This window comes from Doryrhamphus excisus, chromosome 11, assembly GCF_030265055.1.
Source record: "Doryrhamphus excisus isolate RoL2022-K1 chromosome 11, RoL_Dexc_1.0, whole genome shotgun sequence".
NCBI classification, from domain to species: Eukaryota; Metazoa; Chordata; class Actinopteri; order Syngnathiformes; family Syngnathidae; genus Doryrhamphus; species Doryrhamphus excisus.
Genome location: NC_080476.1, coordinates 13,000,617 through 13,027,109, shown reverse-complemented (window position 1 = coordinate 13,027,109; position 26,493 = coordinate 13,000,617). Strand labels below are relative to the sequence as shown.

At 46.1% G+C, this 26,493-nt stretch overlaps 2 protein-coding genes across 5 annotated transcripts; one reads left to right on the top strand and one right to left on the bottom strand.

Moving 5' to 3' along the window:
* Positions 1-900: 900 nt before the first annotated feature.
* acsl6 (acyl-CoA synthetase long chain family member 6) lies at positions 901-16,794 on the bottom strand. Of its 2 annotated transcripts, XM_058087033.1 has the most exons (21): positions 16,589-16,794; positions 11,803-12,023; positions 11,613-11,727; positions 9,714-9,778; positions 9,499-9,600; positions 8,119-8,218; positions 7,862-8,040; positions 7,623-7,655; positions 7,487-7,538; positions 6,792-6,865; positions 6,631-6,708; positions 5,765-5,899; positions 5,549-5,683; positions 5,354-5,449; positions 4,174-4,246; positions 2,786-2,874; positions 2,585-2,701; positions 2,376-2,519; positions 2,210-2,311; positions 2,011-2,082; positions 901-1,672 (listed from the first exon to the last, which is right to left on the bottom strand). In XM_058087033.1, the coding sequence occupies exons 1-21, from the start codon at positions 16,632-16,634 to the stop codon at positions 1,532-1,534; spliced, it is 2,169 nt and encodes a 722-aa protein (XP_057943016.1). In that variant the 5' UTR covers positions 16,635-16,794; the 3' UTR covers positions 901-1,531. The 2 variants fall into 2 exon arrangements, with proteins under 2 accessions (XP_057943016.1, XP_057943017.1); XM_058087034.1 differs by lacking the exons at positions 11,613-11,727; positions 11,803-12,023; positions 16,589-16,794 and adding an exon at positions 9,917-10,012.
* A 4,383-nt stretch (positions 16,795-21,177) lies between these two features.
* On the top strand, positions 21,178-25,382 carry irf1b (interferon regulatory factor 1b). 3 transcript variants are annotated; one of them, XM_058087038.1, is made up of 10 exons: positions 21,211-21,668; positions 22,043-22,136; positions 22,386-22,485; positions 22,570-22,737; positions 22,820-22,851; positions 23,034-23,163; positions 23,233-23,346; positions 23,451-23,473; positions 23,609-23,729; positions 24,813-25,382. In XM_058087038.1, exons 2-10 carry the CDS (start codon positions 22,050-22,052, stop codon positions 24,953-24,955), a joined length of 918 nt encoding a protein of 305 aa, XP_057943021.1. In that variant the 5' UTR covers positions 21,211-21,668; positions 22,043-22,049; the 3' UTR covers positions 24,956-25,382. The 3 variants fall into 3 exon arrangements, with proteins under 3 accessions (XP_057943020.1, XP_057943018.1, XP_057943021.1); XM_058087037.1 differs by having other exon boundaries at positions 21,178-21,664; positions 23,034-23,346; XM_058087035.1 differs by having other exon boundaries at positions 21,184-21,668; positions 23,034-23,346.
* The last annotated feature ends 1,111 nt before the right edge of the window (positions 25,383-26,493 follow it).

Genomic DNA, 26,493 nt, shown 5'->3' with positions numbered 1-26,493 from the left:
ACCTCACACACATGCATTAGGGGCCTGAGAAGCACCCACAAACGACAAAAACTGCAGTGTATGAATTTGATGATTTTTAACAAAAAAACGTAAGGGGTTAGTATGTCGTTTTTTTCAATTTTTTTCAACTTGCTTCTAATGAACTTTTCTGGTGAAATAAACACGGGAAACCTCACACACACGCATTAGGGGCCTGAGAAGCACCCAAAAATGACATAAAATGCAGTGTTTGAATTTGGTCATTTTTGACAAAAAACGTAAGGGGTTAGTATGTCGTTTTTTTCATTTTTTCAACTTGCTGCTAATGCACTTTTCTGGTGAAATAACCACGGGAAACCTCACACACACTCATTAGGGGCCTGAGAAGCACCCAAAAATGACATAAAATGCAGTGTTTGAATTTGATGATTTTTGACAAAACGTATGTCGTTTTTTTTTTCATTTTTTTCAACTTGCTGCTAATGCACTTTTCTGGTGAAAAAAACACGGGAAACCTCACACACACGCGCATTAGGGGCCCCAGAAGCACCCAAAAATGGCATAAAATGCCAGTGTTTGAATTTGGTGATTTTTGACAAAAAAACGTAAGGGGTTAACTATGTCGTTTTTTTTTTCTTTTTTTTTTCAACTTGTTGCCAATGCACTTTTCTGGTGAAAAAAACACGGGAAACCTCACACACACGCATTAGGGGCCCCATAAAGCACCCAAAAACGACAAAAAAACAGTGTTTGAATTTGGTGATTTTTGACAAAAACGTAAGGGGTTAGTATGTCCTTTTTTTTCACCTTGCTGCTAATGCACTTTTCTGGTAAAAAAAAAAAAAAAAAACACAGGAAACCGGAGAAGATGGAAGGATGGACGGAAGACAAAACAGCACAAACCTTGAAGTCATTCCAGAATGTCTTTATTTGATGACCCCAACTCCTCCCCACCCCCGCTGGTTATTACAAGGATATGGTGCCGATTTTTTGGGACTGCAAAAAAAAAAATTGAAAAGTTCAAGAAAGTACAATCGGTGTCACTAGACACTCTTGAAAAAAGTACAAGTCCAAATCCTGGCGGTGATTGAGAGCGCTGAGGAGTAATAAACACGCTAACGTCTAGGTGTCGCCGTCCTGGCGCACGTACGTCCACCCACCTCTGGTGACGCTTTGGGGGAATCAGCCCTGTGAAGCTTCTACGTGACTTGTGTGAAAAGAAAAGGATGCAAGGTGAACGCTGACTGATGTTTAGCAAAGCACACGCCCGCTTTTCTTCTTTCCATGCCTGGTCCTGACGCTCGGGGCAAAAGGGATGGCAGAGAGCGGCATGAGCTGCAGGGGCCACGTCCTCATCAGGCGGGCGGTCTTCCGGGGGCCGGCATGGACGAAGTGCAGATGGGTGGCGTCTATGTGCATGAATGGAGCGTGACTGTTTGTTTTTTTGCTGCCGGGCTCTGATCAGCTACAGCAGCCCCGCAGGAAGTGGCTTTTTTTGTTGGTTTTTTGTTTTTGGTGTCCAGATGCCACGGGGGATACGTGGTTGTGGCGTTCACATGGAGATGCTGCTGTAGAGGTGCTCAATCTTCTCCTTGAAGTACTCCCTCAGCTCGGGGCGCTTGGCCTTCAGTGTGGGCGTCAGCAGGCCGTTCTCGATGGAGAACATCTCGTTGTGGATGTAGATGTTCTTCACCTTTTGTTTGGGGGGGAAAAAAGAATAGACTTAGTAGTACACTCTTGTCATATGCAGGATCTCTGATTATTATTATTATTATTATTATTATTAAAACCAGGAAGCGTGTGCAAAAAAGTGCAAACTGCACACAGAGATGGCCGAGGGTGGAATTGAACCCGCGTGACCTTGCTCTGAGGGCTGTGTGCTAACCACTCGACCGCCGTGCAGCCCTGATTTTAATAACAATAATTAGAAATATAGTATATATTTAAATGCTCCATATAACAATGCTCCATATAATAATTGTAATAATACGAATTAATGATGATAACCATAGAAGACTTGTTCCACGTTACCTGCTCAAAGGAGTGCAGACAGCCGGCTTTGCCCAAACGCACCAAATCCTCAAGGATGGCCTTCTTAAGCTCCTGTTACACAGAAAGTCATCTTCACTTTTGTCATTGTATATCCTACAAGTACCTCTTGTAGTAGTAGTAGTAGTAGTACTAGTAGTGGTAATATAATCCTAGAGTTTCCTGACCTACTTGAACTCACCGTGTTTTTACAGAGGTCCTTGTAGGTGCCCAGGATGCCCCTCTTCTTGGCCCACTCGGGCATGGCCTCGGGGTCGGGCACCACGATGCCCACCAAGCAGGACTGCAGAGAGGAAGCGGATTTAGTGGTCAAGGTCAAAGAGGTCAAAGGTCGCGGGCACCCCCACCTGGAGGCTGTCTCCGTGCACGTAGAGCTGGGCCACGGGTTGACTCCTGATGTAGATGTTCTCGATCTTCTCAGGGGAGATGTACTCGCCCTGCGCCAGCTTGAAGATGTGCTTCTTCCTGTCCACGATCTTCAGCGTTCCGTTCTGTCCACAAAAGGAAGTCAATAAAGTTGGAGTCGTCACACGGAAGCGTCGCCGGGAACACGTACGGGAAGCCATTTGCCGATGTCGCCCGTGTGGAGCCAACCGTCCCCGTCCAGCGTCTCCGCCGTCCTCTCGGGGTCTTTGAGGTAGCCCTTGAACACGTTGGGTCCCTTCACGCACACCTGCAGGGGGGGCGGGGGTCGGGGGGCGGACCTTACGTGAGACGCACGGCGGGAAAGCGGCGCTACGAACGTGGACTCGCTCACCTCCCCCTCCCCTTTGGAGGCAAAGTAGTTCTTGTCGGGGACGTCCACCAGCTTGATGAGGTTGCAAGGCAGCGGCGCCCCCACGTGGCCTTCAGTGGTCATCGGGAAAAGCACAACAAGAAAAAAAAACAATCATGGGAAGATCACGCCTTCTTTACGGGATCGTCAACTGGACGCACGCGGGCCAAAACACGCCCACCTCAGACATTAAACCTCGGCAGAGACCAACAGCCGCAAAAACGTCCTGGCAAATAGAGGATCTTTGACTAGTGGGTCTTTAAAACAGCCTCTGCGTTTGTCTATTCAAGTCAAGTCTACTTCCAGAGCCCTGAACCCCAAAAGACTGACCGACAATTCCTGAACACTGCAGGGCAAAATCTTTGATGACAGCACAATGCTCCTGTCATATTGATGATCTTTGAGTAGCAGTAGGTCCTCACAAACTACAAAAGCGCTCCTGTCATTGATGATCTTTGACTAGCGGTAAATCCACAACAATGGCAAAGTACTCATGTCATACAGAGAGGATCTTTGACTCGTGTTTCTTTGCAGTAGGTCCTTAAAACCAGCAGAGTGCTCCTGCCATATAGAGGATCTTTGAATGGCAGTAAATTCCCAAAAATGGCCGAGAGAGGATGTTTCACCAACGGTAGGTCCTTACAAACAGCCAAGTGCTCCTGCCACGTAGAGGATCTTTGACTTGCATTAGTTTTTTTTCAAAATGGCAAAGCACTCCCATCATACAGCAGAACACTCCTGTTGTATAGAGGATCTTTGACTAGCACGAGGTCCTTAAAGACAGCAGAATGCGCCTGTCACATGGAGGATATTTGACAAGTTCTTAAACGGCAAACACTCCTGTCAAAGAGAGGATCTTTGAGTGGTGTTTGTACAGGTTGCAGTTTGTGGAGTGTAGTCCTGGAAGCGACCAGCTGGGGGCAATGCTGGACTGCAGTGTGCATGGAGCTTCCCTATGTTTATTCCTCCCACAACAAAGTTCAAAGGTCATACTTGGGGGTGTCGTGTCTTGGCCCCACCCACCCTAACATCAACCACAACATGAGGAGACCAATTCCTACGCTTGCTGTCAACATGATGAAGATGATAAAGATGAAGACATTAACAATCCAAAGAAAATGGATGTGCTCCGTGAAAAAGCACCAAGTGAGACATCATCTGCTAAGATAATGCCCCCTAAGCCCACCCAGCCCAACGCTGGCGTGCCGCAAGAATCCCGTCGTGCCGCCTTGGCTGCAGGGGGGCGCTGTGGTGACCTCATTCCCGCCTCTCCAGCCCCCATTTGGTTTTTGTTATTCTTCTTCTGCTTTCAGACCTTTGAACCCAGACGGACGGCGATAAGATGCCGTGTTGCGTAACAAGGATCTCACCTGGCGTCCAGTCTCCAGGTGTGGTGTAGGTGCAGCCCGCCGTGCACTCCGTCTGCCCGTACGCCTCGTACACCTGCAGGGGGCACCGTGGCTCAGTACTGGATCCTCCCTTTGGCTATGATTGCTATTCTTACTTCAAACATGAAACCAGAGTTTGATCCCCGAACACATCATTAAAGGAGACATTAGCATCGCTAATTACTAACTCGTACTGCAATTATCAAATCAACAACAATCATCCAAATGATGAGAACAGTGGCGCCTTGAATGTTTTTCTAAAAATATAGTAATAAATAATTCTAGTTTTCGGTGGAATACAGTCTGAGTGAAAAAAAATAGATATGCATATTTAAGCAAATGTTTACTTTTTTACCTAAATGAAATATTCAAAATAAGGCATTCAGAAGATGTCTTCATAAGATACTACAGTATGTAGTATTCTACACTGGTCACCATGTGTCACTAAGGTGACTATAGGGGTGTTATTTCATGTCTAGAGGGCTCTACTGCCAAAAGGCGTGTTTAGGTAGTAAACAGGTTTTCTATGCTCCAAGTCCCCAAATGTTCTATTTCTAAAGAAGGAATCCTACTTGGATCACGGTCGGGTCTGGCCATAAACTGACATGAGTGGCTGGTGAGATAAATATAGTTTTCCGTGTTAGCTGCTACAATAACAATATGGCTGTAGCTTGGTTAATATACACGTCACTTATGGAAATGGATAAATTGTTGGCATTTTTTAGCAACAAAATGGCTATTTCCCATAACGTCCATTGCTAAGATATACATATCATATTAACTCCTTTTCATGTTCTAATGCACAGAAAAAGGAAATGTGTTCATGTTTCACAACAGGATTGGGAATGATGGGCAACATTTAAGAATATTTTCATCATTTTATCATAAAATAACAACAATAAAACCATTTCCTTAATGGAGTTTGTGAAGGTGTTGCATGGAACTGATACATTTATCAATAAAGATCAATAAAGTGCCCTTTGAATTGAAATCAATGACTATAATTTAATATTAGAATGACACAATGAAAATCAAATAATGATTTTCTATGCTGACATTTGTGACTCCAATATGGTGTCACCTCCTGGGGGTACGGAATGGACCCCACTGTACTGAAAGACGTGTGTGTGTGTGTGTGTGTGTGTGTGCACGTGCATGCGACCTGGCATCCTAGAGCTGCTCTGAGGAATCCGAGCACGGTCGGCGATGTCGGAGCCGCTCCCGTTATGATCATCCTCAGTCTCCCGCCCAGGCTGGCCTGCCGAAGAAGCCAAACGTGTGATTGCCTCGTTCATTTCCAGGAAAGGCGCTGGAACTCTGACACGCCCCCCCCCCCCAGACCCTAAAGGAATCTCACCTGGATCTTGCTGAAGAAGATCTTGTCCCAGACGCTGTCGCTGCGAATGATGCCGCTGCTGACCTCGGCGCCTTTTCTCTTGGCAGCAAAGTTGAGCAGCCAACGCTTCAACGGCGTGTTGGCCTGGCTGAAAATCTGAGGAAAAAAAAAAATCCACACCTTCATTCACCGTGGCGTCGTCCAGCCTAGTCAAACGCTGAAAGCTGCTGAACGCACCTTGTCGTACATGCGGTTGAGCAGGCGAGGCACCACGGGGAAGATGGTGGGCCGCAGGACCTTCATGTCGTCGGGGAGGAGGCGGATGTCGCCCTGGTAGAAGCCTATCCGCCCCCCGTGACAGTACACCACCGACTGGGGACATGAAAGAACACGGTTGGCACAACAGGATGGAAACCAGGAAGGACACAATCACTCAAAAAACAACAGCTGTGGCTGTAGGCGACCTCTCCATGTTTTCCATATAGAAAGTCTTTGACTGGCACATTATGAAAAATGAAAGGATGCAACTTTGCCACATTTTTAGCAACACGTAGATATGCTGACAAGATGTTTCACTTAGGAGGACTCAAGTCAGGCGTACAGTCCAAGAATCACACACACACTTCCACGCTGACATGTGACATCGTCGCCCATATATGGACTTCCATCACAGCTGCTGTTGCCGGGTGGAGGTTTGTAGGGGAAAAAAAAAAAAAAACATTAGAAGCAAACCGCTTCCTGTTTGCGAGGTTGCGTGAGGACACGACCCGGCAGAGGCTCCGCCTCCTCGCATTGTTGTGACATGATGAGCGGTGTGTGTGTGTGAGACCTGATGGGCAGCTTTCTGGCGATATTAGGTGTTTTTCCATGTCACACACACACACACACACCTGGCAGACAAATAGCCTGCAGGCAAACAAACCAGGCTGGTTGGACCTGCCAGGACCTGACTGGCACATACCACATGGCTGGATGGGGGTGAGGGGGTTACCCATTATATAGAAATTGATAATAAAAGATGATGTCAGGTGCAGCTTTTGACTGCTAGTTGGAGATGCAACACACACACACACACGTGCTTCCTGCCCCCCCCCAGACGTTACCTCAATGAGGCGCTCGAACATGTGAGCCAGCGGCAGGAAGGAGATGAGGCAGTCGTCCTGGTTGGGGAAGATGACTTTCTACAAAGCAGGAAGGGGAGGAGTCAGCATCAAGCCAAGGTCAAGGTCAAGTGCAGGCGAACCAGGAGGGAGGAGTCGCTCACGTCTGTCACTTTGAGGAAGCCCGAGAAGTCCGCCACCACGTTCCCATGGGTGAGCATGACCCCCTTTGGGTTTCCTGTGGAGGCCCACCACAGACACATTAGGTACACCTGAGGATACTGGTACAAATACATCAATATTCTTATTGATTATTAAAGTGCCATAGTGGTAGCATAGATAGTTTTAGGAGAACATGACAATAATGTCATCATAAAGAGTATCGTAGGATGTCAATTTTCATTGCATAAAGATGAAATATGTCTTTTTCATGACAATACGTATATGTACTGTATGTGTATGACTTATCTATTATAATTCTGCATTCTGTGTATTTATTATGTACTATAATTGTGCATATGCGTGTATTGTGTATGTATTATAATTCTGCATGTGTGTGAAGTATTAATTTTATTGTCAAGCCAGCTTCTAGCCAGCAGGGGGCAGCTTTGTCATCATGGTGAGCAGCTAAGATGGCTAAGATGTCCTCACATGAACTCCTGCATTGCTGACTACTGGAGTACTACAAAATAAAAGCACTGTTGTCCTGTTGAAGACGCGCTAAGAATTTCTTCAGGTGATACGAAATCAAACACCTGATGGATTGCTAAATCACGTCAGGAACAGCAAGTATGAAGTGGAAGTCAGGGAAGTAGGGACTGTAGGTCCTAGATTTTAGGTCCTGGACTCATCGTGTTACCTGTGGTTCCACTGGTGAAGCAGACGATGGAGAGGTCATCAGGTGATGGCGGCTAAGCAGGACAACAAAACAATAGTTGCACGGGATGGGCTTGTGTATGCAAATGTGCGGTATGCAAATGAGGTCATGTGCTTACGGAGGGTTTGGCGTGGTGCTCCCTGCCCAGCGCCTGTCCATCAAAGAGGCAGACATGACAAACAACAGCACACGTGAGACTTGTGTTGCATGAGCCGCACTTTCTTGTAACGACTCAGCCGTCGGAATGTTTGACCTCACTTCAACGCCATCTCGTATAAACGCTTTCACCTTCGCGTCAGAATAAAAGCTACAAACCCGTTTGTCGTGTTTGCTGATGGAAGTACGGCGCAGTCATACCTCCACTTCCTGCAGGGCCTGCACGTGGACGCCGCAGTCGCGGCCTCGCTCCACCAAGGCGGCGTCCAAGGCGTCCATGAGAACGATGCGGCGCAGGCCCGGCGTCTCGGCGCGCTCCACGTTAGCCAGCAGCACCTGGGCCTTGTCCGTCTTGTCGCAGATGACGGTGGAGATGTCGGCTGCGAGGGCGTCAGCACGCAGTTTTAACGCAGGAATGCTCACTTTGCGACATTAGCATGGATGCTAGCATGCCTTACCTGTGTTAATGATGAAGCGTATGGCGTCAAGACCCAGCGTGTCGTACAGCGGCACCACCACCATGGAGTAGGTGTAGCACGCCAACTCCGAGATGATCCACTGCAATGAAGACATTAGCTTACTTCTGGACAATGCTAATAATACATTAGCTTACTTCTGGACAATGCTAACATTATCTTAGTTTGTTTCCGTCCAATCCATTATCTTACTTCCATCCAATGCTAACAATACATTAGCTTACTTCTGGACAATGCTAACATTATCTTAGCTTATTTCCGTCCAATCCATTAGCTTACTTCCATCCAATGCTAATAATACATTAGCTTACTTCCAGCCAATGCTAATATTACATTAGCTTACTTCTGGACAATGCTAACATCTTAGCTTATTTCCGGCCAATCCATTAGCTTACTTCCATCCGATGTTAATAATAAATTAGCTTACTTCTGGACAATGCTAATATTATCTTAGCTTATTTCTGTCCAATGCTAATAATACATTAGCTTACTTTTGGACAATGCTAACATCATCTTATCTTATTTCCGTCCAATCAATTAGCTTACTTCCAACCAATGCTAATAATACGTTAGCTTACTTCTGGACATTGCTAACATCTCAGCTTATTTCCGTCCAATCCATTAGCTTACTTCCATCCGATGTTAATAATAAATTAGCTTACCTCTGGACAATGCTAATATTATCTTAGCTTATTTCCGTCCAATGCTAATAATACATTAGCTTACTTTTGGACAATGCTAACATTATCTTAGCTTATTTACATCCAATCCATTAGCTTACTTCCATCCAATGCTAATAATACATTAGCTTACTTCTGGACAATGCTAACATTATCTTAGCTTACCTCCGTCCAATCCATTAGCTTACTTCCATCCAATGCTAGCAATCCATTAGCTTACTTCCATCCAATGCTAGCAATACATTAGCTTACTTCCATCCAATGCTAGCAATGCATTAGCTTACTTCCCTCCAATGCTAGCAATACATTAGCTTACTTCCATCCAATGCTAGCAATCCATTAGCTTACTTCCATCCAATGCTAGCAATACATTAGCTTACTTCCATCCAATGCTAGCAATACATTAGCTTACTTCCATCCAATGCTAGCAATACATTAGCTTACTTCCATCCAATGCTAACAATCCATTAGTTTACTTCCATCCAATGCTAGCAATACAGTAGCTTACTTCCATCCAATGCTAGCAATACATTAGCTTACTTCCATCCAATGCTAGCAATACATTAGCTTACTTCCATCCAATGCTAACAATCCATTAGCTTACTTCCATCCAATGCTAACATTACATTTGCTGACTTAACAACGAGGTGACTCCACGACGGAAAAAAAGAGCATGAATCACCTCTGGCCTGTTCTGGGCAAAGACTCCGATGAACTGGTCGGGGTTGGGCTGGCAGCCCTGGTGCAGGAGGCCCGAGCCCAGATGCTCGGCCCGGGACGTCACCTGCGAGGCGGGAAGGACAACTGTGGTCAGTCAGCACGTAACCGCATGTTAGCAGAAGGTGGCGTCGCTAGGTCGCGAGGCAGGCCACTTCCTGTTGAGTGGCCGACACTGACCTCCTTGTAGGACATCCACTTGTAAGGCTGGTTGGGGAGTCGCGAGCCCAGGCAGGGTCCGTCACCTTGACAGGAACAAACACCAAAAACGAGATACTACCTTATGATTTTTGTCAAAAATCATCGCCCCCAAACACTGGCATTTTATGCCGTTTTTGGGTGCTTCTGGGGCTCCTGTTGAGTGTGTGTGAGGTTTCTGTTACGTCTTGGCTTCGGCATTGTGACGCGACCCCAGCATGCAGAGAGCAGGAGACCCAAGTGCAGATAAGTGAAATGATTATTGATTAAGTTGATTGATTATGGCTGATATCCAGCAGCAGGACGGTTGGACTAGCGTGGGGAGCTACAACAAACAATGCAACACCAAACTAGGGTGCACGCACCTGGACTATATAGAAGAGGAACACAAATAGCAGCAGGTGCGTGTGAAAAGGGGAAAGCAAAGCAGGCGGACAAAACCCAGGGCAAACAGGAAACGTTACCACAATAAGAGCATAAAACAGGAACTAAGGCAGAAGAAGCGGAAAATAACTAACTTGAGGATCGTGACAGTTGACACCTTTTTTTTGGTCCACAAAAGTGCATTAGAAGCAAGTTGAAAAAAAAAACCCAAAAATCAACATTCTAACCCAGGGGTGGGCAAACTTTTTGACTCGCGGGCCGCATTGATATGACAAAATTTACGGGGGGGCACACTATATATTTTACACGTAACAGTCCACCTGGTATTATTGTATCTGTAAAATTGTCATGCAATCTGCTATTATTTATTATTTTATATTTATATTTAAATATTTTAAAAATAATAAAATATTATAATAATTACAATAAAATTAAAATAATAATTATTATGTTATTATTATGTAAAATATGCAAATATAACAATAATATTATATATAATTAATATAATAATTAGCATTAATATAATAATTATAATAGTCATAATAGTTCTAATAATAATTATAATAATCTAATAATCTAATAATCTAATAATCTAATAATAATAATAATTATTATTATTATTATTATTATTATTATAATTGTTATTATTATTATGTGCTTGTGTCCCTTTTTTCAGGAGCACTTTGTAAACAACAGACCATGTCAAAAAACGAAATTGATAAAACCATCAAAAGGTTGGCTCAGGCCATGATGCCAGGTTGTATGTTGAGTTTAAATGAAATACTTTGGAACGATTGGGCGGGCCGTATTCAAACACTTGGCGGGCCGGATGTGGCCCGCGGGCCGTAGTTTGCCCACCCCTGTTCTAACCCCTTATGATTTTTGTCAAAAATCACCGCCCTCAAAAGCTGCCATTTTATGCCGTTTTTGGGTGCTTCGGGGGCCCCTGTTGAGTGTGTGTGAGCTTTCCCTGTTTTTTTTTACCAGAAAAGTGCATGAGAAGCACCCCCCCCCCCCCAAAAAAAAAAAACCGACATACTAACCCCTTATGACAGGGGTTCCAAAACTTGACCAACTCAGGCCCACTTGAAAATCTAAAGAATGTCCACAGCCCATCTTGATGAAATGCTGTGTTCTCAGAGCACTTAACTTATTACTATTATGATTATTATTATGATTAAGATTCAGCACTTTTAATCTAATTCATTCTCATACTTTTCATAACTGCATCCAAGACTGGCATGATGACCAGAGAGCTACGTTCCAATCATAAATATTTTTAATGACCTCTAATGGCCCACCTGCAGTACCACCACGGCCCACCAGGGGGGCACGGCCCACACTTTGGGAATCAGTAATCTAGATTCTAACTTCTCAGCATATCTCCATGTGTTCCTTTGCAAACTATTCATTGGTGATTATGAGCCGCCCCTGGCCGCCCCTGGAGGTAGCAGGTGTACCTAATGTTGTGGCCAGTGTGACAGACGTTAGGCCCACCTGATATGTGGAGCCCTCGCTGGAAGACCTCGTACATGGTCCTGGCGTCGTCATGGTAGTGGGTCAGCAGCTTGGAAGGGTCACCCATCATGGACCGCCGACCCCCGTCTTCGTGCTGACGACACAGAAGACGGCTGGCTTATTTTGGCTGAAATTTTCGCTAACAGCGCTAGAAGCTTAAGAGTCTTACCGGCACCTCCTCAGACTGGTGGAGGAGACTGCACGGCGGCTTGATGGGGCGGGGCCTGGTGGCCAGCCAGTAGGCCAGCATGGCGGCCAGAGCGCCGATTCCCACCAGCGTGGAGGTGGGCAGCGAGCGGAAGAACTGGCCCAGCTCCTCCATCTCTGGTACCCTCAGGCCGCTCATCATCTCCTGGGCCTGCATCTTCTCCACCAGCGTGGAACTCAGCTCTGCATGAGGGGAGGGGAGCAAACACATCAACTTCCTGTCTTGGCGTTCACTGTCGACTGGTCCTTTTCTGCTGCGTTCAGTGTCTATCTTGGAGCATCACGTTCAGTATGAGGGACGTCGTGTTGTGTTCACTGTCGAAGGAAGCAGAATTGCGTTGTGTTCAAAGACTATAGGTGAGTGTCTGTTGTGTTCAGTGTTGCATTCACTGACTATCATGCGGTATCAGTTCACATTCAATGTCTAAAGAAAGCAACATTGCGTTATGTACAAAATCCATCGTGGGGAATTGCGATGCGTTCAGTGTCTTATCGTGAAGCATCATGTTGCATTCTGCACTAAAGGAAGTAGCATTGTGTTGCATTCAATGTCTGTCTTGGCGCACTGCATTGCATTCCGGGTCTAAAAAAAGTGGTGTTGCGTTTAGTGTCTATCGTAGAGCATCAAATTGCTTTCAATATCTAAGGAAGTAGCATTGTGTTGCGTTCAAAGACTAAGTCAGCATCTGCTGTGTCCAGTGTTTAAAAAAGTATCATTGTGTTGCTTTCAGTGTCTGTTGCCAAGCATCACGTTGCATTCAATGTTGTGGAGCATCAGGTTGCCTTCAATGTCAACGTTACGTTTCATCCAGTGCCTGTCATGGAGCATCATGTTGCATTCAGTGTCTGAGAGAGCATTGTGTTGCATTCGGTGTCTGTCGAAGAGCATCGCATTGAATTCAGTCTCTAAGGAAGTAGTGTTGTGTTGCGTTCAGGGTCATTTGTGGAGCATCGCGTTGTGTTCGATGTCTAAGGAGGTGGCGTTGTGTTCGGTGACTGAGGAAGTAGTCGTTGAGCATCAAGTTGCGTTCAGTGTCTCATGCAGCAACATTGTGTTGCGTTCAATGTCTGTTGTGGAGCATCACGTTGTGTTCATGTCCAAGCAAGCCGTTCAAAGACGACGGGTCAGAGCCTGATGTGTTCACTGTCTAAGGCAGTAGCATTGTGTTGCGTTCAGGGTCCAACAGGCAGTATTGTGTGAAGGTGCATGTAGTGTTCCTGTCCTGTAGTAACTTAAACGCTGAAGAACAGACGGGGACTCCATGGGGACTCCACAGGGACTCCAAAAGTTTTGAGGTCCTGAATGTGGCCTCCTACAAAGATTGTTGCTGCAGCTGGCGGGACGGAGGGGAGACGCACAGTCAGCGTTGAAAACACGACTCGGGTCTCTGAGTTTACCGCTTCGGAGTCCATCAGCTGGCCTCGAGGTGGACCTTGATGATCCCCCCCCTCCCTTCCATAGCAAAGGCAAAGAAATAGGAGGAGGTTTACCCTCGGGGCCAATTGGGTCCCTTGGACTCCCATTGAAACACAGATGATAATGATCCTACAAAAACAACACACCAAAAAGGGCGGCGGTCCTGGATAAGCCCCGCCCCATCAGGCCACGGAGGAGGCCGTCTCCGGTGATTAGGGGCCAGCTTGAAGACGCCAAAGCTCATTAGCGCTGAGACGGATGGACAGCTCTAACCTGGATCCCTTTCTCTCGCTCGCTTATCTCGCCGTGCACACACATGCTGGCTTTAGAGCCGCCCTGTGACATCATCAACCCCCCACCGTGTTGCGTCTCCGCTGACGTCCTGTGGCCTGCTTCAAAATAAAAGCACACTAAAGCGCCGTTTTGCTCGGTTGTATCATTTAGCCTGATAGCTAAACAGGAAGTAGGCCACGCTTTGTGGCGATTAGCATGTGCTTGCTAACAGCCAGATTAAGACCTCGAGGCGTGCGAGATGTGGCCGGTCCCTCCCCCGGTATCCTCATCATCCCGGCTGAGTGACGTGCACACGCCCGCACACGCAAGGTCGCACACGTGCACACAAACAAATGCCGGGAAATTCAGAAGTCAGGATTCAACTGCTACAAATTCCAAACAGCGGAGCACTCCTGCCATTTAGAGGATCTTTGACTAGCATTATAGCGCAGTCGGTCGAGCGATGCCAAAGCGCTCATGTCATAGAGACAATCTTTGACTAGTGTTTTTGGCAGTGGGTCCTTAAAAACAGCAGCAACTTCCTGCTATGTAGAGGATCTTTGACTAGCGTTGTCGAGCAGAGCGCTCCTATCAAATAGAGGATCCGTGACTCACAAAGCAGGCCCTTAAAAAGAGCGTTCCTGTCATATAGAGGATCTTTGACTAGCTATTTTTCCAGTTGATTCTTAAAAACAGCAGAGCAGAGTTCTTTTACAAAAAAGTGTGCAGAGTGTTCCTCTGTTCTTAAAAACACCAGAGCACTCCTGTCATAGACAATCTTTGAATCTTTTTGGGCAGTTGGTTCCTAACAGAAAAAGCTTTCCTTTCATATAAAGGATCTTTGACTAGTATTTTTGCAGGAGGTCCTTAAAAACCACAAAGCACTCGTGTTATATAGAGGATCTTTGATTATTTGCAGGAGGTCCTTAAACACAGGATCTTTGACCAACTTCAAAATATTGTTTGTGATTGCATTTATGAGGCTATATTGGTCATGCACTGCTGTGCTGCGTTCAGGTTCCCACCTCGCAGAATGATGTTGCATTCATGATCCACTTGGTGACAATGTGTGTTGTGATGAGTATCTCCCTGGTAGCAATCCTGTCTGTGTTGCATTCAAGGCCGCCTTGGTAGCGTTGTATTCTATCCTGGGAAGTCGCAGTCATGCCTTTGGTGCTGATGAATCTAAGCTTTTCCGATGGGCTTGAACTCAGCACGCTGGCGCACGATGCCGACTCGGCATTTCTGGCGGAGCCATTACGCTCCGCCAACAAAGCGATGCAGATGTTCGATGCTGAAACAGCAACGGAGCACTTAAGAGTCTGGAAGATTCCAGCTCATTCTCCAACGTATTGAAACACACACACACCAGCCACTTCATTAGGTACACCTGCCCCTCCAACTGGGACGGCTTCAATGAAACATGAAGGAGCGGAGAGGCGCCGTGAATTATTGACGGCACACGCCAGGTGACAGGTGACACGTGTCCTCGAACCGCCTGCAATACCAAATCCTTTTTGTCATATTATGATGCTCACTTTGTCTTTTCCTTACATTATTATATGGACTTATATGGTATTTGTTTGAAAGAATAATGGATAGTTTTAATATTAATATTTATTTATACATACCTTGAATATTTACAATATCTCATATTGGTATGAATTTATTTTGAATTGAATATGTTTTACCTTTTTTCAGCACTTAAATACAACTAAAACAATCAACATCAGAAATGGAAGAAATGAGATTAAGGTCAACATATTAGGAGCAGGAACTTACAATAACAATAATATATCATAAAAATTGATAAAAGCAGTAATCCTACAAGAAAAAAGGTCCTTATTTTACTTATTATTATTTTTATTTTATTTTAGTAAAGTCTTCATGTTATGCAGAAAAACATATTTCAGAAGCATAAAGTCGTCGTTTTTTGTTCAACGTCAGAATGTCAAGAGAAAAAAAGAATAAATTCCAAATATTTTGGGATAAATCAGAATATTATGGGGGTGGGGGGGGGGCAAATAAAGGTTGCATATTTGTAAAAAAAAATCAGCCAAAAATGTTAATATAAGAAAATAAGTTCATATTAATACACTGTCTGTATACTGTATATATAAAATAGAGTTATAAAATAAATTAAACTTAACTTAAAAGTAAGCTAGTATTATTTTTTAAAGGAAATTTTCAACAATATGAATTTATTGTAGTTTCTGCACAATATATTAGAAACAATATGATGCTACACCATTGACAGATGACTAACGCAATCATAACATTCATTCATTCATTCATGTATTCATCCATCCATCCATCGGTGCAGGTGTCCCTAATGTTGTGGCCTGCCAGATGACTGAGGTCAATGACCCCCCCCCACCCCCCACCCCCAGTGCGGGTGGGTGGGCCGGGGCGGGGTGCCATGCTGCTCTCATTTCAGCACCACTCTGTCGTGGACAGCTCCGTCCAATCAGCTGCCTCTTTGGCGTGCGCGTCATACCACCATCATCGCTCCTCGTCCTACCCCCACCCCCCCCTACATGGCGGACATGTACGGCATAGGATGGCCGGTGGGGGGGATGTTGGAGGACAAGAACGGCGTACGTTACCATGCATTAATAAACCAAATGGACATTTAGGTAAACATTCTTTTAGGGGTGGGGGGGGGGTGACAATTAGCTATGTGTCTTTTAGTCACGTGTGCCCTGCACCCAATGTCACTTCCTCCATCTTTAATTGCGCTTATTTAGCCTAGCGGCCCCCCCGCCCCGAGGAGCTCCACAGTGGCCGGTATGCCGGTCCTTTCGCACCTTATTCACACACGCACGCGCACCGTGCACTCGACGCCCCCGATCGACACACGACGGACCCCCAACGGCAGGTTCAGGCGATGAAAACCCGGCCTGCCGGCAATGAATGACGTCGGCAAGACGAGGCCTAGGACGCCGCCGGGGGGGACAGGTGCGTCACCGTGCACGCGAACGTGCGTCCGTTAAGGTGCCAAAAAAGAGGGAAGGGGGACAAACAAAGCAGAAGACCGAGCGTGGAATGCGCCACTCACCCAAAATGATCCACAGCGAGCAGGACACCAGCACGAAGGCGAGCATGTCTGTCTCATGTGGACGCGGCGATGCCCCCCCCACACCCGTGCAGGCTCAGGACCGCAGCGTGGACTGCAGCAAAGACACCGGCAATCTGGATTAACGCCGGAGGACGGGGGGTGGGGCGGTGGGGCGGAGGGGGGGAGGAGAGGATGCTTTGCTTTGACAGTAGAAGAAGAAGGGACTTCTGGTAGGACAACCCCCCCCCCCCAAAAAAAAACGGTCAGGCAAGGTGACTTGAAATTTGTTGCAAATGATCAACATAATAATAATAATAATAATAAAACAAAACTGATTAGGATGACATTTTGCTTTAATAAAAATATACTCATTGAAATGCACGCTTGCCGACATGGGCCTACATTGCGTCACGGTCACGCGGTACAGTGTAAGCCACGCCCCCTGAACTGAAGTAACCTCTCTGAAGGAAGAGGAAGTGAGCTGAAAAGGAAAAGTCAATAATAAAGAATGCATATAATGTAGTGTCTTCATATATGAATCCATCAATCATGCTGTTTCCTATGTCAATACAGCCATGTTATTACTCCACAAATATGAATATTAAAGAAAATATGATCTATTTTTGCCCATAAGGTGGCTCCAGGGTCATTTGTGGCCTGCAGCTGTTTTATTAATGGCACGTTCTAAAAATATAAATAAATGGGCAAACTAAAAAACAGCAGTAATTTTATAGGAAATAAAAGTAAAATTTTACCAAGAAAAAAAGTTGCTATTATGTCCAAACAACATTGGCCACTAGATGTCAGTAAAGATATCATCTTACCCGGGCCAAGCTGAAACTCAACTCTGAACCCCGACATCACTTCCTGTCTGCGTCACATGAGCGTGAGTCTTATTTTCTCTTATTATGTTTACTATATTGCGTAATAGGAGTGTAAAGTTGACCATAGGGGTGCTATTTCAGGTCTAACGTGCTCTAAAAATGATAAGGTTATAAACAGGTTTTTGATGTCTGATTATGTCTACTATATTAAGTTACAGGAGTGTAATGGTGACTATAGGGCTGTTATTTCATGTCTACAGGACTCTAATAATGTTTAAAAACATATTTAGAAGGTCGTGTAGACGTCGCCTCTCGTCCCAAGACAGCTGGGATAGGCTCCAGCATACCCCCGCCACCCTAGTGAGGATAAGCGGCGTAGAAGATGGATGGATTATGACTTGAGAGAAAATGAAGGAAGTCGGGAGCATGTCACTTTTAGCCGTGCAGGGCGCTCACGCGACAGGATCAGAAAGGAGGTTTATGTCGGGATTAAGTGATCAGGATGTGAGCTCGGAAGGCGGAAATGGAGCACTGTAACACGCCCCTCAGGTGTGAAATTCCTCCAAATGCGGAAGAATAAACTCCGCCCACAAACCTCATCGTGCACGGCCTACATCACCGGCTTAAGTTGGGATGGGAAAATGTGTCCCGAATCCAGTAAATGGATGTGTGGTGGACTCTGGAGTGTTCCAGAGTCTCGGGACTGAGCAGCTGAAAGCCCAAGGACCAAAAGTAGTCGTCAAATAAAAAGTAGGGGACCGAGGACTGACCCTTGAGGGACACCATGAATGATTGGTGAGCATGAGGATTTGGCATTTTGAATAACATGTGAACGGTGGGACAAGTGGGAATAAAAACACTGGAGGGCTGTGCCGGAGACCCCAATGGAGGCTAAGCGATCCAAGAGGACAGTGTGGAAATGCTATCAGACTCTGTGCTAAGACCGAGGAGGACGAGAATGGAGAGAAGGCCAGAATAAAGATAACATGCATGTTTTTGGAATGGGGGAGGAAAGCGGAGTACCTGGAAAAAAGCCACGCACGGGAAGAACATGCAAACTCCACACAGAGATGCCCAAGTGGAGAATCTAATCCAGGTCTTCCCGTCTCCTGACTGTGTGGCCTGCATGCCAAGCACTTGTCCACCGTGCGGCCGTAGATTCAATATTAATAAATGCCATATTTGTTGGAGTTAGAGCATCAAACAACTTTGTATGGTCATCTAAAAAGGTTGTTTTTAACACTGTTAGAGCCCTGTAGACATGAAATAACACCCCTATGCTCACCTGTAAACTATATATTACTTCATATATAGACATAAGCATCCATTTTCTATGCCGGAGCATATCCCAGCGGGCTTCAGGCGAGAGGCGGGGTACACCCTGGACCGGTCAACATGATAATAACTCACCGTTTTGCATTGGAAAGGTTCCTAGTCATGGTAGTACCTTTACTGTATGTGTCTGATCACATGGGATTAAAAATAGATTGATATCATCCATCCTCACGATGACGAACGGGACGTACATGCTGACAATACTGCTAGCTTAGTTTACAGTACATTGTGCTAGGTTTATCAAGCAATCTATCAAGCTAACTTGTTAGCCTCCAATGTATGGATTCTGAAGTTAAAAATAGGTTTGATGGCTGACTTAATGTAGGTAATCACACTACCACCACCACATTTTACTCTTCTTTGCTGACACACCCTCCATGATGTCCAACTTGGGAGTATTTATGGATCTGGTATGACTAATATTTGCATTTGTTTGCCCCCCCCCCACACACTCACATACCCTGTGGGGAAGCCACTGAGACCAGGACCGTGCACACCTCCAGAGTGGACTTTCCTAGTGGATTCCTGAGCCGCACATGAAACACAAAAGCAGTAGAAGCTTGTTTTCTTTTCTTGTTTACTTCCCTCAAAGTAAAAGGTGACGTCATAAATGGTGCTTTATTTTTCAACCGACTCTTGTGACGTCACTTTAGCAGGTAGAACACCGCCCCCTGTGGCCGCTTTAATTACTGCGTCCCTAGAATAATGTTTATTTAACTCGATTCAATTCAACTTTATGTGTACAGCAGCAGTTATAAATGAAGACAGGGAACCAAATGAAAGCCCACTGACCAAGCGCTTGGCCATGGAGGCAAGGAAAAACTCACTCTTGGGGTGACTTTTGAGTTGACTTTTAAATTGGGAGAGGGTGTCTTCCCCCCGGATTGATTCGGGGTGTTCTGACCTATAACTGTAGTACGAATGTAGTATTCTGGTGTTAATTTCCTGACTAAGTTAGCATTACCAATAAAGTTGTGAGAATCCAAAGTCAACCACGTGCCATGCTGGCCAAAAAGTGCATGACTCAGCGATTAGCTTGCAGCTACAACATCTGTTCCCTCCTGGCCCTGGGTCTGGGTCCCCTCACACTGGAACCGCCCCCCATTTGGAAAGAAAAAGGGTGAAAATACCGACTACGGTACTTATTTTTCTGTTTGCATCTCGGACCTCCGACAACAAGTGGATAAAGATGGGAGTCATGCCGAGGAGAAAACTCATCTCGCTTCTGTAAGTCCACAACAGCACCGCCCCCCTCCCCACGTACTGTCGGGAAGCCCCTGAAGGACCCGGAGACCGGGAGCGTGCACACATCCAGGCTGGACTTTCCTGGTGGATTCCTGAGACATGCATGAAACTGCTCAAAGTAAAAGGTGACGTCATAAACGGTGCCAGACCCACAGCTCCTTTCCCACACTGTGTCGGTGACGTCACCGGCACGAGGCTTGCACATTACGAGGTAGCACACCGCCCCCTGTGGCCGCTTTAATTACTGCAGCGTTTCCACGAAGGCGCGGGCCTGCGCTGAAGAGCGTGATGAAGATGACGATGAGGAGGACGCCATCCTGTGGGTGAACTTTGGCGCATGATGGGAGGCGTAGGCGCGGTTTCTAATAAATAGAGTACTATTTCATGTTATTATTTCATGACTTCAGTATAATGTGCAGTAAGTTACATAGATGTACTTATGTTACTTGAGTAACTATAGCACTAATATGCACATGAATACTGTCAAGTGTATTTCCTTCAATGCACATCAAATATGTTTTATTTTTATACTATTTAACGTCATTTTATAACATTCAATGCACGTGAATAATGTCATTTTTTATACAACTTAACGGACATAAAGAAACAAACAAAAAACTATTTGTCATTTGTCATTTCCCCACCACATAATGTGATTTTTAATTCTGATTTATTCAATTTTTGTCATGCACAATAATAATGTTTAAAAAATAGATAATGCCATTTTTGTACTATTTAATGTGATTATTCTACACTTTAATGTGCATAAATAATGTTATTTTTCAACCGTGTAATGTGATTTTGTGATGTAATCCACATGAAATATGCAATTTTTCTACCATTGAATTGAGCTTTTTAAAAACCATTTAATGCACACGAATAATGTCGTTTTTGTAACGTTGAATGCATACAAATAATGTAATTTCCGTAATTAGTCCAGCATTTATTGCACGTGGACGTGTCGTGCTGCATAAGAAGGTTCGGTAAATACCAACGCCAGACAACTTCCTTGTCGAGTGAAACCACGTGACTTCGCAGAAACAGCCAGGCTGCACGTTACGGGGAGAGCCCACTACGCATGCGCGAGCTGTAAAAAATATCCAACGCGCTCCTTTGCTTTTTGTGTTTAAACGACCTAAAAAGGAAACAAAAGAGGATAAAAACAAAATAAAACACCACCGCGTGCTTGTGGACTCGATTGTTATGGACGTGCGTGGAAAGTATACGCTTATAAACGTTTCATATGCAAATTAATACAACTAAAGACACATAAACAAGCTACTTTTTCGGCGCTAGCCCGCCTCTTTGTCAGGCTGAATAATAACTTGCTACACAACGGTGACCTGACACACTTTAAGCTCCTTGCAATGCCTGGTTTAAAGTTTTGACAAGATTTTCCACGTGAAATCGCTTTTAAAAAAGGCAGACGTGAGGTTCGTACGGCGGCGCGGCGGACAAGGTAGGACACTTCCTACAGCGGCCGCCAGGGAAATCCCAGCCAGTGGCGCCTATTAAAGGAGCCAGCTCTCACCCGCCGACACACTTCTTGCTGGATTTGCACCGCAGCAGCTCTCAGAAGAAGGACAACAAGTCTAAGGAGGACTGTCACCGAGACAAACTTCTATTGCGGATTACAGTTGGATTTCTTTCGTCTGGAGAGGATCACAAGCTAGTGGGTGCGCATTGACTTGGTATTATTGCATGCAGTTTGTTCAAGTCTTTCAAATATTCCACGTATTTGAATGTAATAATGCATTAAATGCTTCTTAAATGTTCAACTTTATAACTATTTTAAGGAGTTTTTAAAGACCATACAAAGTATCAATGAGTGTTTTATGAGCTCCCATGACCCCGCTAAGTAATAAACTATCTCCTCCGGGGTTACTCCCCCCACGCTCCCACGCACGCCATGGCCGTGACCTCCTTCTGCCCTCCCGCGCCGACAAGTGGCGGCAATAAATCCACAAGTGGGGAGGAAGTCTGTGGGCCTTTACCTTTTCCAGGCTGTAGTTTTCCTCACGTACTGTATGCCACTCCTCTGCTGGTTCAGGAACAACATGCCCGTTACCAGGATGAAGATGAGGCCGTGGCTGGAGAAGATGATCAACTCCAACACCATCCCGGGTCTGGCCTGGATCGACAAGGTGAGGCTGAGGAAGAGGATGAGGAAGATGTTAGGATTTTGGCACATAAAAGAGAAAATGTGTTGACCTTTTTGGCCTTTAGGGCCACCATCTCCTTCACTCATGTCATGTTCCACCATGCAAGGGGGGGGGGGGGATAACCTGAGCTTCAGAGGTGCGAGTGCTTGTATCTGGTCACCAAAATGACGGACAGGGAGGGGGCGGGCCATGCGTCAAAGCACCAAAACTAAAGGCAAAATGGCGTTCCAGGAGAAGACCATGTTCTCCATCCCGTGGAAGCACGCGGCTCGACACGGCTGGGACATGGACAAGGACGCTTGTCTCTTCAAGCAGTGGGCCATTCACACGGGTTAGCACACACACACACACACACACACACTCGTTCACTCACGTCAGTCGTTCAGTGGCTCACTCATCTTCATCTTCCCGGCAGGGAAATACGGGGAGAGCGGATCCCGAGACGCCAAAACGTGGAAAGCCAACTTCCGCTGTGCGATGAACTCGCTGCCGGACATCGAGGAGGTGAAGGACAAGAGCGTCAACAAGGGACAGTCGGCCATGCGTGTCTTCCGCATGTTGCCCGTGGTGCAGAAGTCCAGAGGTGATTTCCCGCTTGCCGCCACGTTGCTCCGAAGCGTCTTTAGCAGACGTCTGACATGTTGGAATTCTTTGTCATTCCATAGAAAAACGCAGCAGAGTCAAGTCCAGGAAGCAGGTGAACGCTCTCTCTCTTTCTTGGCCAAACTTTACGTCCCATTTCAGTCCAAACGAGCCCGGGAGGCGTTGGTGCCCACATAGCCCCCAGAAGCGTCTCCATCGCTCCTTGGGATTGAAATGGACGCTTACGAGGAGTCCAAATGTTGGCCGGGCCTGATCATCATTTGTGGCGTCCCTCAGGTCAAGATGGCGGAGGAGGACACAGACTACAGCGACACCCAGTCGCCGCCCGCCGTGTCGCAGCTGCGGGTGGACGCCGCGTCCGCTCAGGAGAACGTGGTGGACAGCACGGTGGACGTGGGGCTTCGAGGTGAGGGCGTACGCAAACCAAGGACGAAACCAGCATCGCCGCTTTCTAACTCCTGGCCAATCTTTTCAGATTACGCCACCTCGCCCTTCGACTTTCCCGACTTGTTCCCTGCTGAGACGGCGGCGGGAAGGCCGCAGGACAACTTCCTCGACCATTTCCAAATTTCCCCCGACCAAAGCCCCGGTGAGGAGACAACGCGAACCCGACAGGACGCTAAACGGCGAGCGAAACTAATAATCATTCTGCCTTTTTGTGTCTTTCCTTCCCGGCCACCCGCATCCTTCCAGAGTACGACCCCGACATCGTGGAGGTGAGCATCGCCGCCCCGCTCCGGCTCGCACCGGGCGTGTCTCTCATTGACAGGAACGCCCGTGTTGCTCTAAACGATCTGTCGCATCGACAAAAGACAAACGACGCGCTAAAAACTGCCGTGTCGCTTCTTTAGATTTGCAAGCAACTGGAGAGAGACGCGCAAAGCCTCGGCAGGAACTGTTTAGACATCAAGGGGCTCCTGAGCAATGACGCATCGACCAGCCCGGGGAGCCACTGGAGCGACACTTCCTCAGGTAACGCCAGGGTGCAGCCCCCCGCCCCCTGGGTCAGCAGATTGGGGAGGGGGCGTGTGCAATGACTGCTCCACGCCAGTTCTAACACACGTAGAAGGGCTTCCAATGATCTAGAATGGGGGTGACCGTAGTGCAGCACACACATTTTAAAATAGAAGTTAACATCGAAAAGGAAACAAAACAACCGGAGTAAAAACAAAGGATGCAGAGAGCAGGTAAAAACGTATATTTACAGTATGTACCGTCATGACTGTGCAGGGAAACGTGAAGTAAATACACAACAGAAACATAGATGCAGGTAGTACGCGTACGTAAGAAAGTAAAGGCGGGAACAAACACAGGAAGTGACTCCAAGAGGGCATGGAAACAGAAACTAGGGCACCCCAGGGAAACGCGGGCAATTTTACAAGAATAATGTGTCAAAATATTAAGACAAATAGCTCATCATTTTGCCAGAATAAACCTGTAATATTACTAGGAAACATAATGTCATTTTAGAAGTGTAAAGTTGAAATATAAAAAAAGAATCATTCATTTTTTTAACAGTTGTAATATTAAGGGAATCAAGCAAAACAAAAAAGAAATAAAGTCAAAATATCATGAGAAGAAAATACACAAGAAATAGTTGAAGTAGTTGTAAAAAACAGCTGTAATTAAAAAAAAAATTCAAGTTTTTTTTGAAATTTTTTTTTGAGTGGAAATATTAAAGAAAAAATACTTTATTGGTTGAAAGTTGTAACATTATTATTATTAGTGGGAATAAGGCAATAATAATGCCGCTTCATCCCCATTAGGCCATGCTGGAGCCTATCCCAGCTGTCTTGGGGGAGAGGCGGGGTACACCCTGGATTGGTGGCCAGCCAATCCCAGGGCACATATAGACAAACAACCATTCACACTCACATTCATACCTATGGACAATTTGGGGGGGGGGCAATGAAGCTAACATGCATGTTGTCAGGGGCTGCATGGTGGTCGAGTGGTTTGCATGTTGGCCGCACAGTCAGGCCAAGCTAATGTTGGCAAATGAATTTCTTTTGACGTCCGAATTCTTTTGTTCCTTTTCTTCTGTGGATCCTTTAGACTGCGCCCACTCAGTCCGAACAGTCGACGAAGTAGACGACTTGCAGTACACCACACTGGGCCCGGACTTCACGAACGTGGGGGACAGCCTCCTGGGCGAGTTCTGCCCCACCTACTACTTGGACACGAGGCTCTCCATGTGAAGAACTGGTGAGACCGCTCTGAAGACTGTTGACTTGACCAGCTCAGGAAAAGCAAGCATCAGCCGTGGTGAAGGTCCCACAAGGTTCTGCTGTTGGGTCCATCCAGCTTTGCCCACATTCCTGTTTGGACCAGGAAAAGCTCCTTGGCGGTCCCATAAATTCCTCAGATGGGCTGCGTTCGCCGTCTGGAATGGATCTTGAAGGACACGCGTGGACTTTTGTGCTTTCAACTCATCTCCGAGTTGAAGTCTGCCATTGTTAGCATCTTCTCTTCCATTCATCAAGCTACATCTCAGCCAGTCAACACGCTAAGCCCTGCAGCAAACACGGAACGTTTGCTCCACTTCCCAACGCTCCATGTAAAGGTTGTAAATGTACATGTATATAGTCAGATGTTGTGTATCTGTGTCTTTTTAATAAAAACTAAAAACGTACATTTGAAGGACTACAACTTTATCATCATTTTACACTTCCCGACTAAGTTAGCATTACCAATAAAGTTATGAGAAGCCAAAGTCAACCACGCTGATGATTGATTGGCTTGATGATATATTTCTAATCATAACTACTACCACTAGCAGGATGTTTTGATAGATACTGCTATACATATACTGTATCGCATGCAGTATACTCTATGCAATAATATTATTAATATTATAACGCTCAAGCTAGCTAGCTATCTGGTGCCACAGAGGCAGTGAGCCAGGCAATATGTGCAAAGAAATACTACTGATATTACTACTACAATAGCAATGAAAGATGACACATGACCCATAGGAGTACATACTGTAATACAATATCATATAACGTACTACATATAGTGCTGTACTACTAACTATAGGATAGAGGCAAATACTGTACGTGTATTGTTTATACACGTGTATTGTTTATTATTGAAATATTACAGTAGTGGGTCGTGTACTGCAGTACTGTGTATCTGTGGAAGGCGGTATTTCCACAGGGGGAGCGATGCCTTCAGGGACCTGGTGAGGCATCTCTGGTGCTTTCCACAGGGTGGTGGAAACACCCATGGCCTTGGTGCAACAGGCAGCACCATGCCGGGTGACTTCCTCCCCAGACGTCCTTGAGAAGTACAAGTCAGCGCGTCGGTCTTCCTCGGGGGTGGGGGGGGGGGGGGGGGGGGTGGGGAGGGGCTTCTTCTCTCCCGTGATCTCTCGCAACAATGCGGTCACGGCTGAAATTTCACGGGAAGCCAAATATACGCATGTTGCTCAAGGGCTGCAGGTTGCCACATCATGATTGACGAGTGTAAAACTACTAATCCACTATAAACACTTCCTGTCCCGCTCGCAACGTGTAGCGTGGGTGAAGGCCACGCAGCGGGAAAATTGATGACCAATGCCACCCGAATGGTTCGAAGAAAACAAACCTGGAGCATCGTCTTCACGGAAAAGGAAGCCGCAGCGAAGAGATCGGTAATCCCACGCCAGACCAACTCTCATCTACTGGATTAGTGGCTTGTCACCATGCGGTACTACGGCCGCATTTTTACCAAAGGTCAAGAATAGATCACCATG

Excerpts from the sequence above, each read along its gene's own strand:
- irf1b (XM_058087037.1), top strand. The coding sequence starts at position 22,050 with ATGCCCGTTACCAGGATGAAGATGAGGCCGTGGCTGGAGAAGATGATC. Across the intron at positions 22,738-22,819 it reads CGTGGTGCAGAAGTCCAGAG|AAAAACGCAGCAGAGTCAAG; the intron begins GTGATTTCCCGC and ends GTCATTCCATAG. Across the intron at positions 23,347-23,450 it reads TTCCCCCGACCAAAGCCCCG|AGTACGACCCCGACATCGTG; the intron begins GTGAGGAGACAA and ends GCATCCTTCCAG.
- acsl6 (XM_058087033.1), bottom strand. The coding sequence starts at position 16,634 with ATGCTCGCCTTCGTGCTGGTGTCCTGCTCGCTGTGGATCATTTTGG. Across the intron at positions 7,539-7,622 it reads AGCACCACGCCAAACCCTCC|CCGCCATCACCTGATGACCT; the intron begins GTAAGCACATGA and ends TGTCCTGCTTAG. Across the intron at positions 2,312-2,375 it reads TGCACGGAGACAGCCTCCAG|TCCTGCTTGGTGGGCATCGT; the intron begins GTGGGGGTGCCC and ends TCCTCTCTGCAG.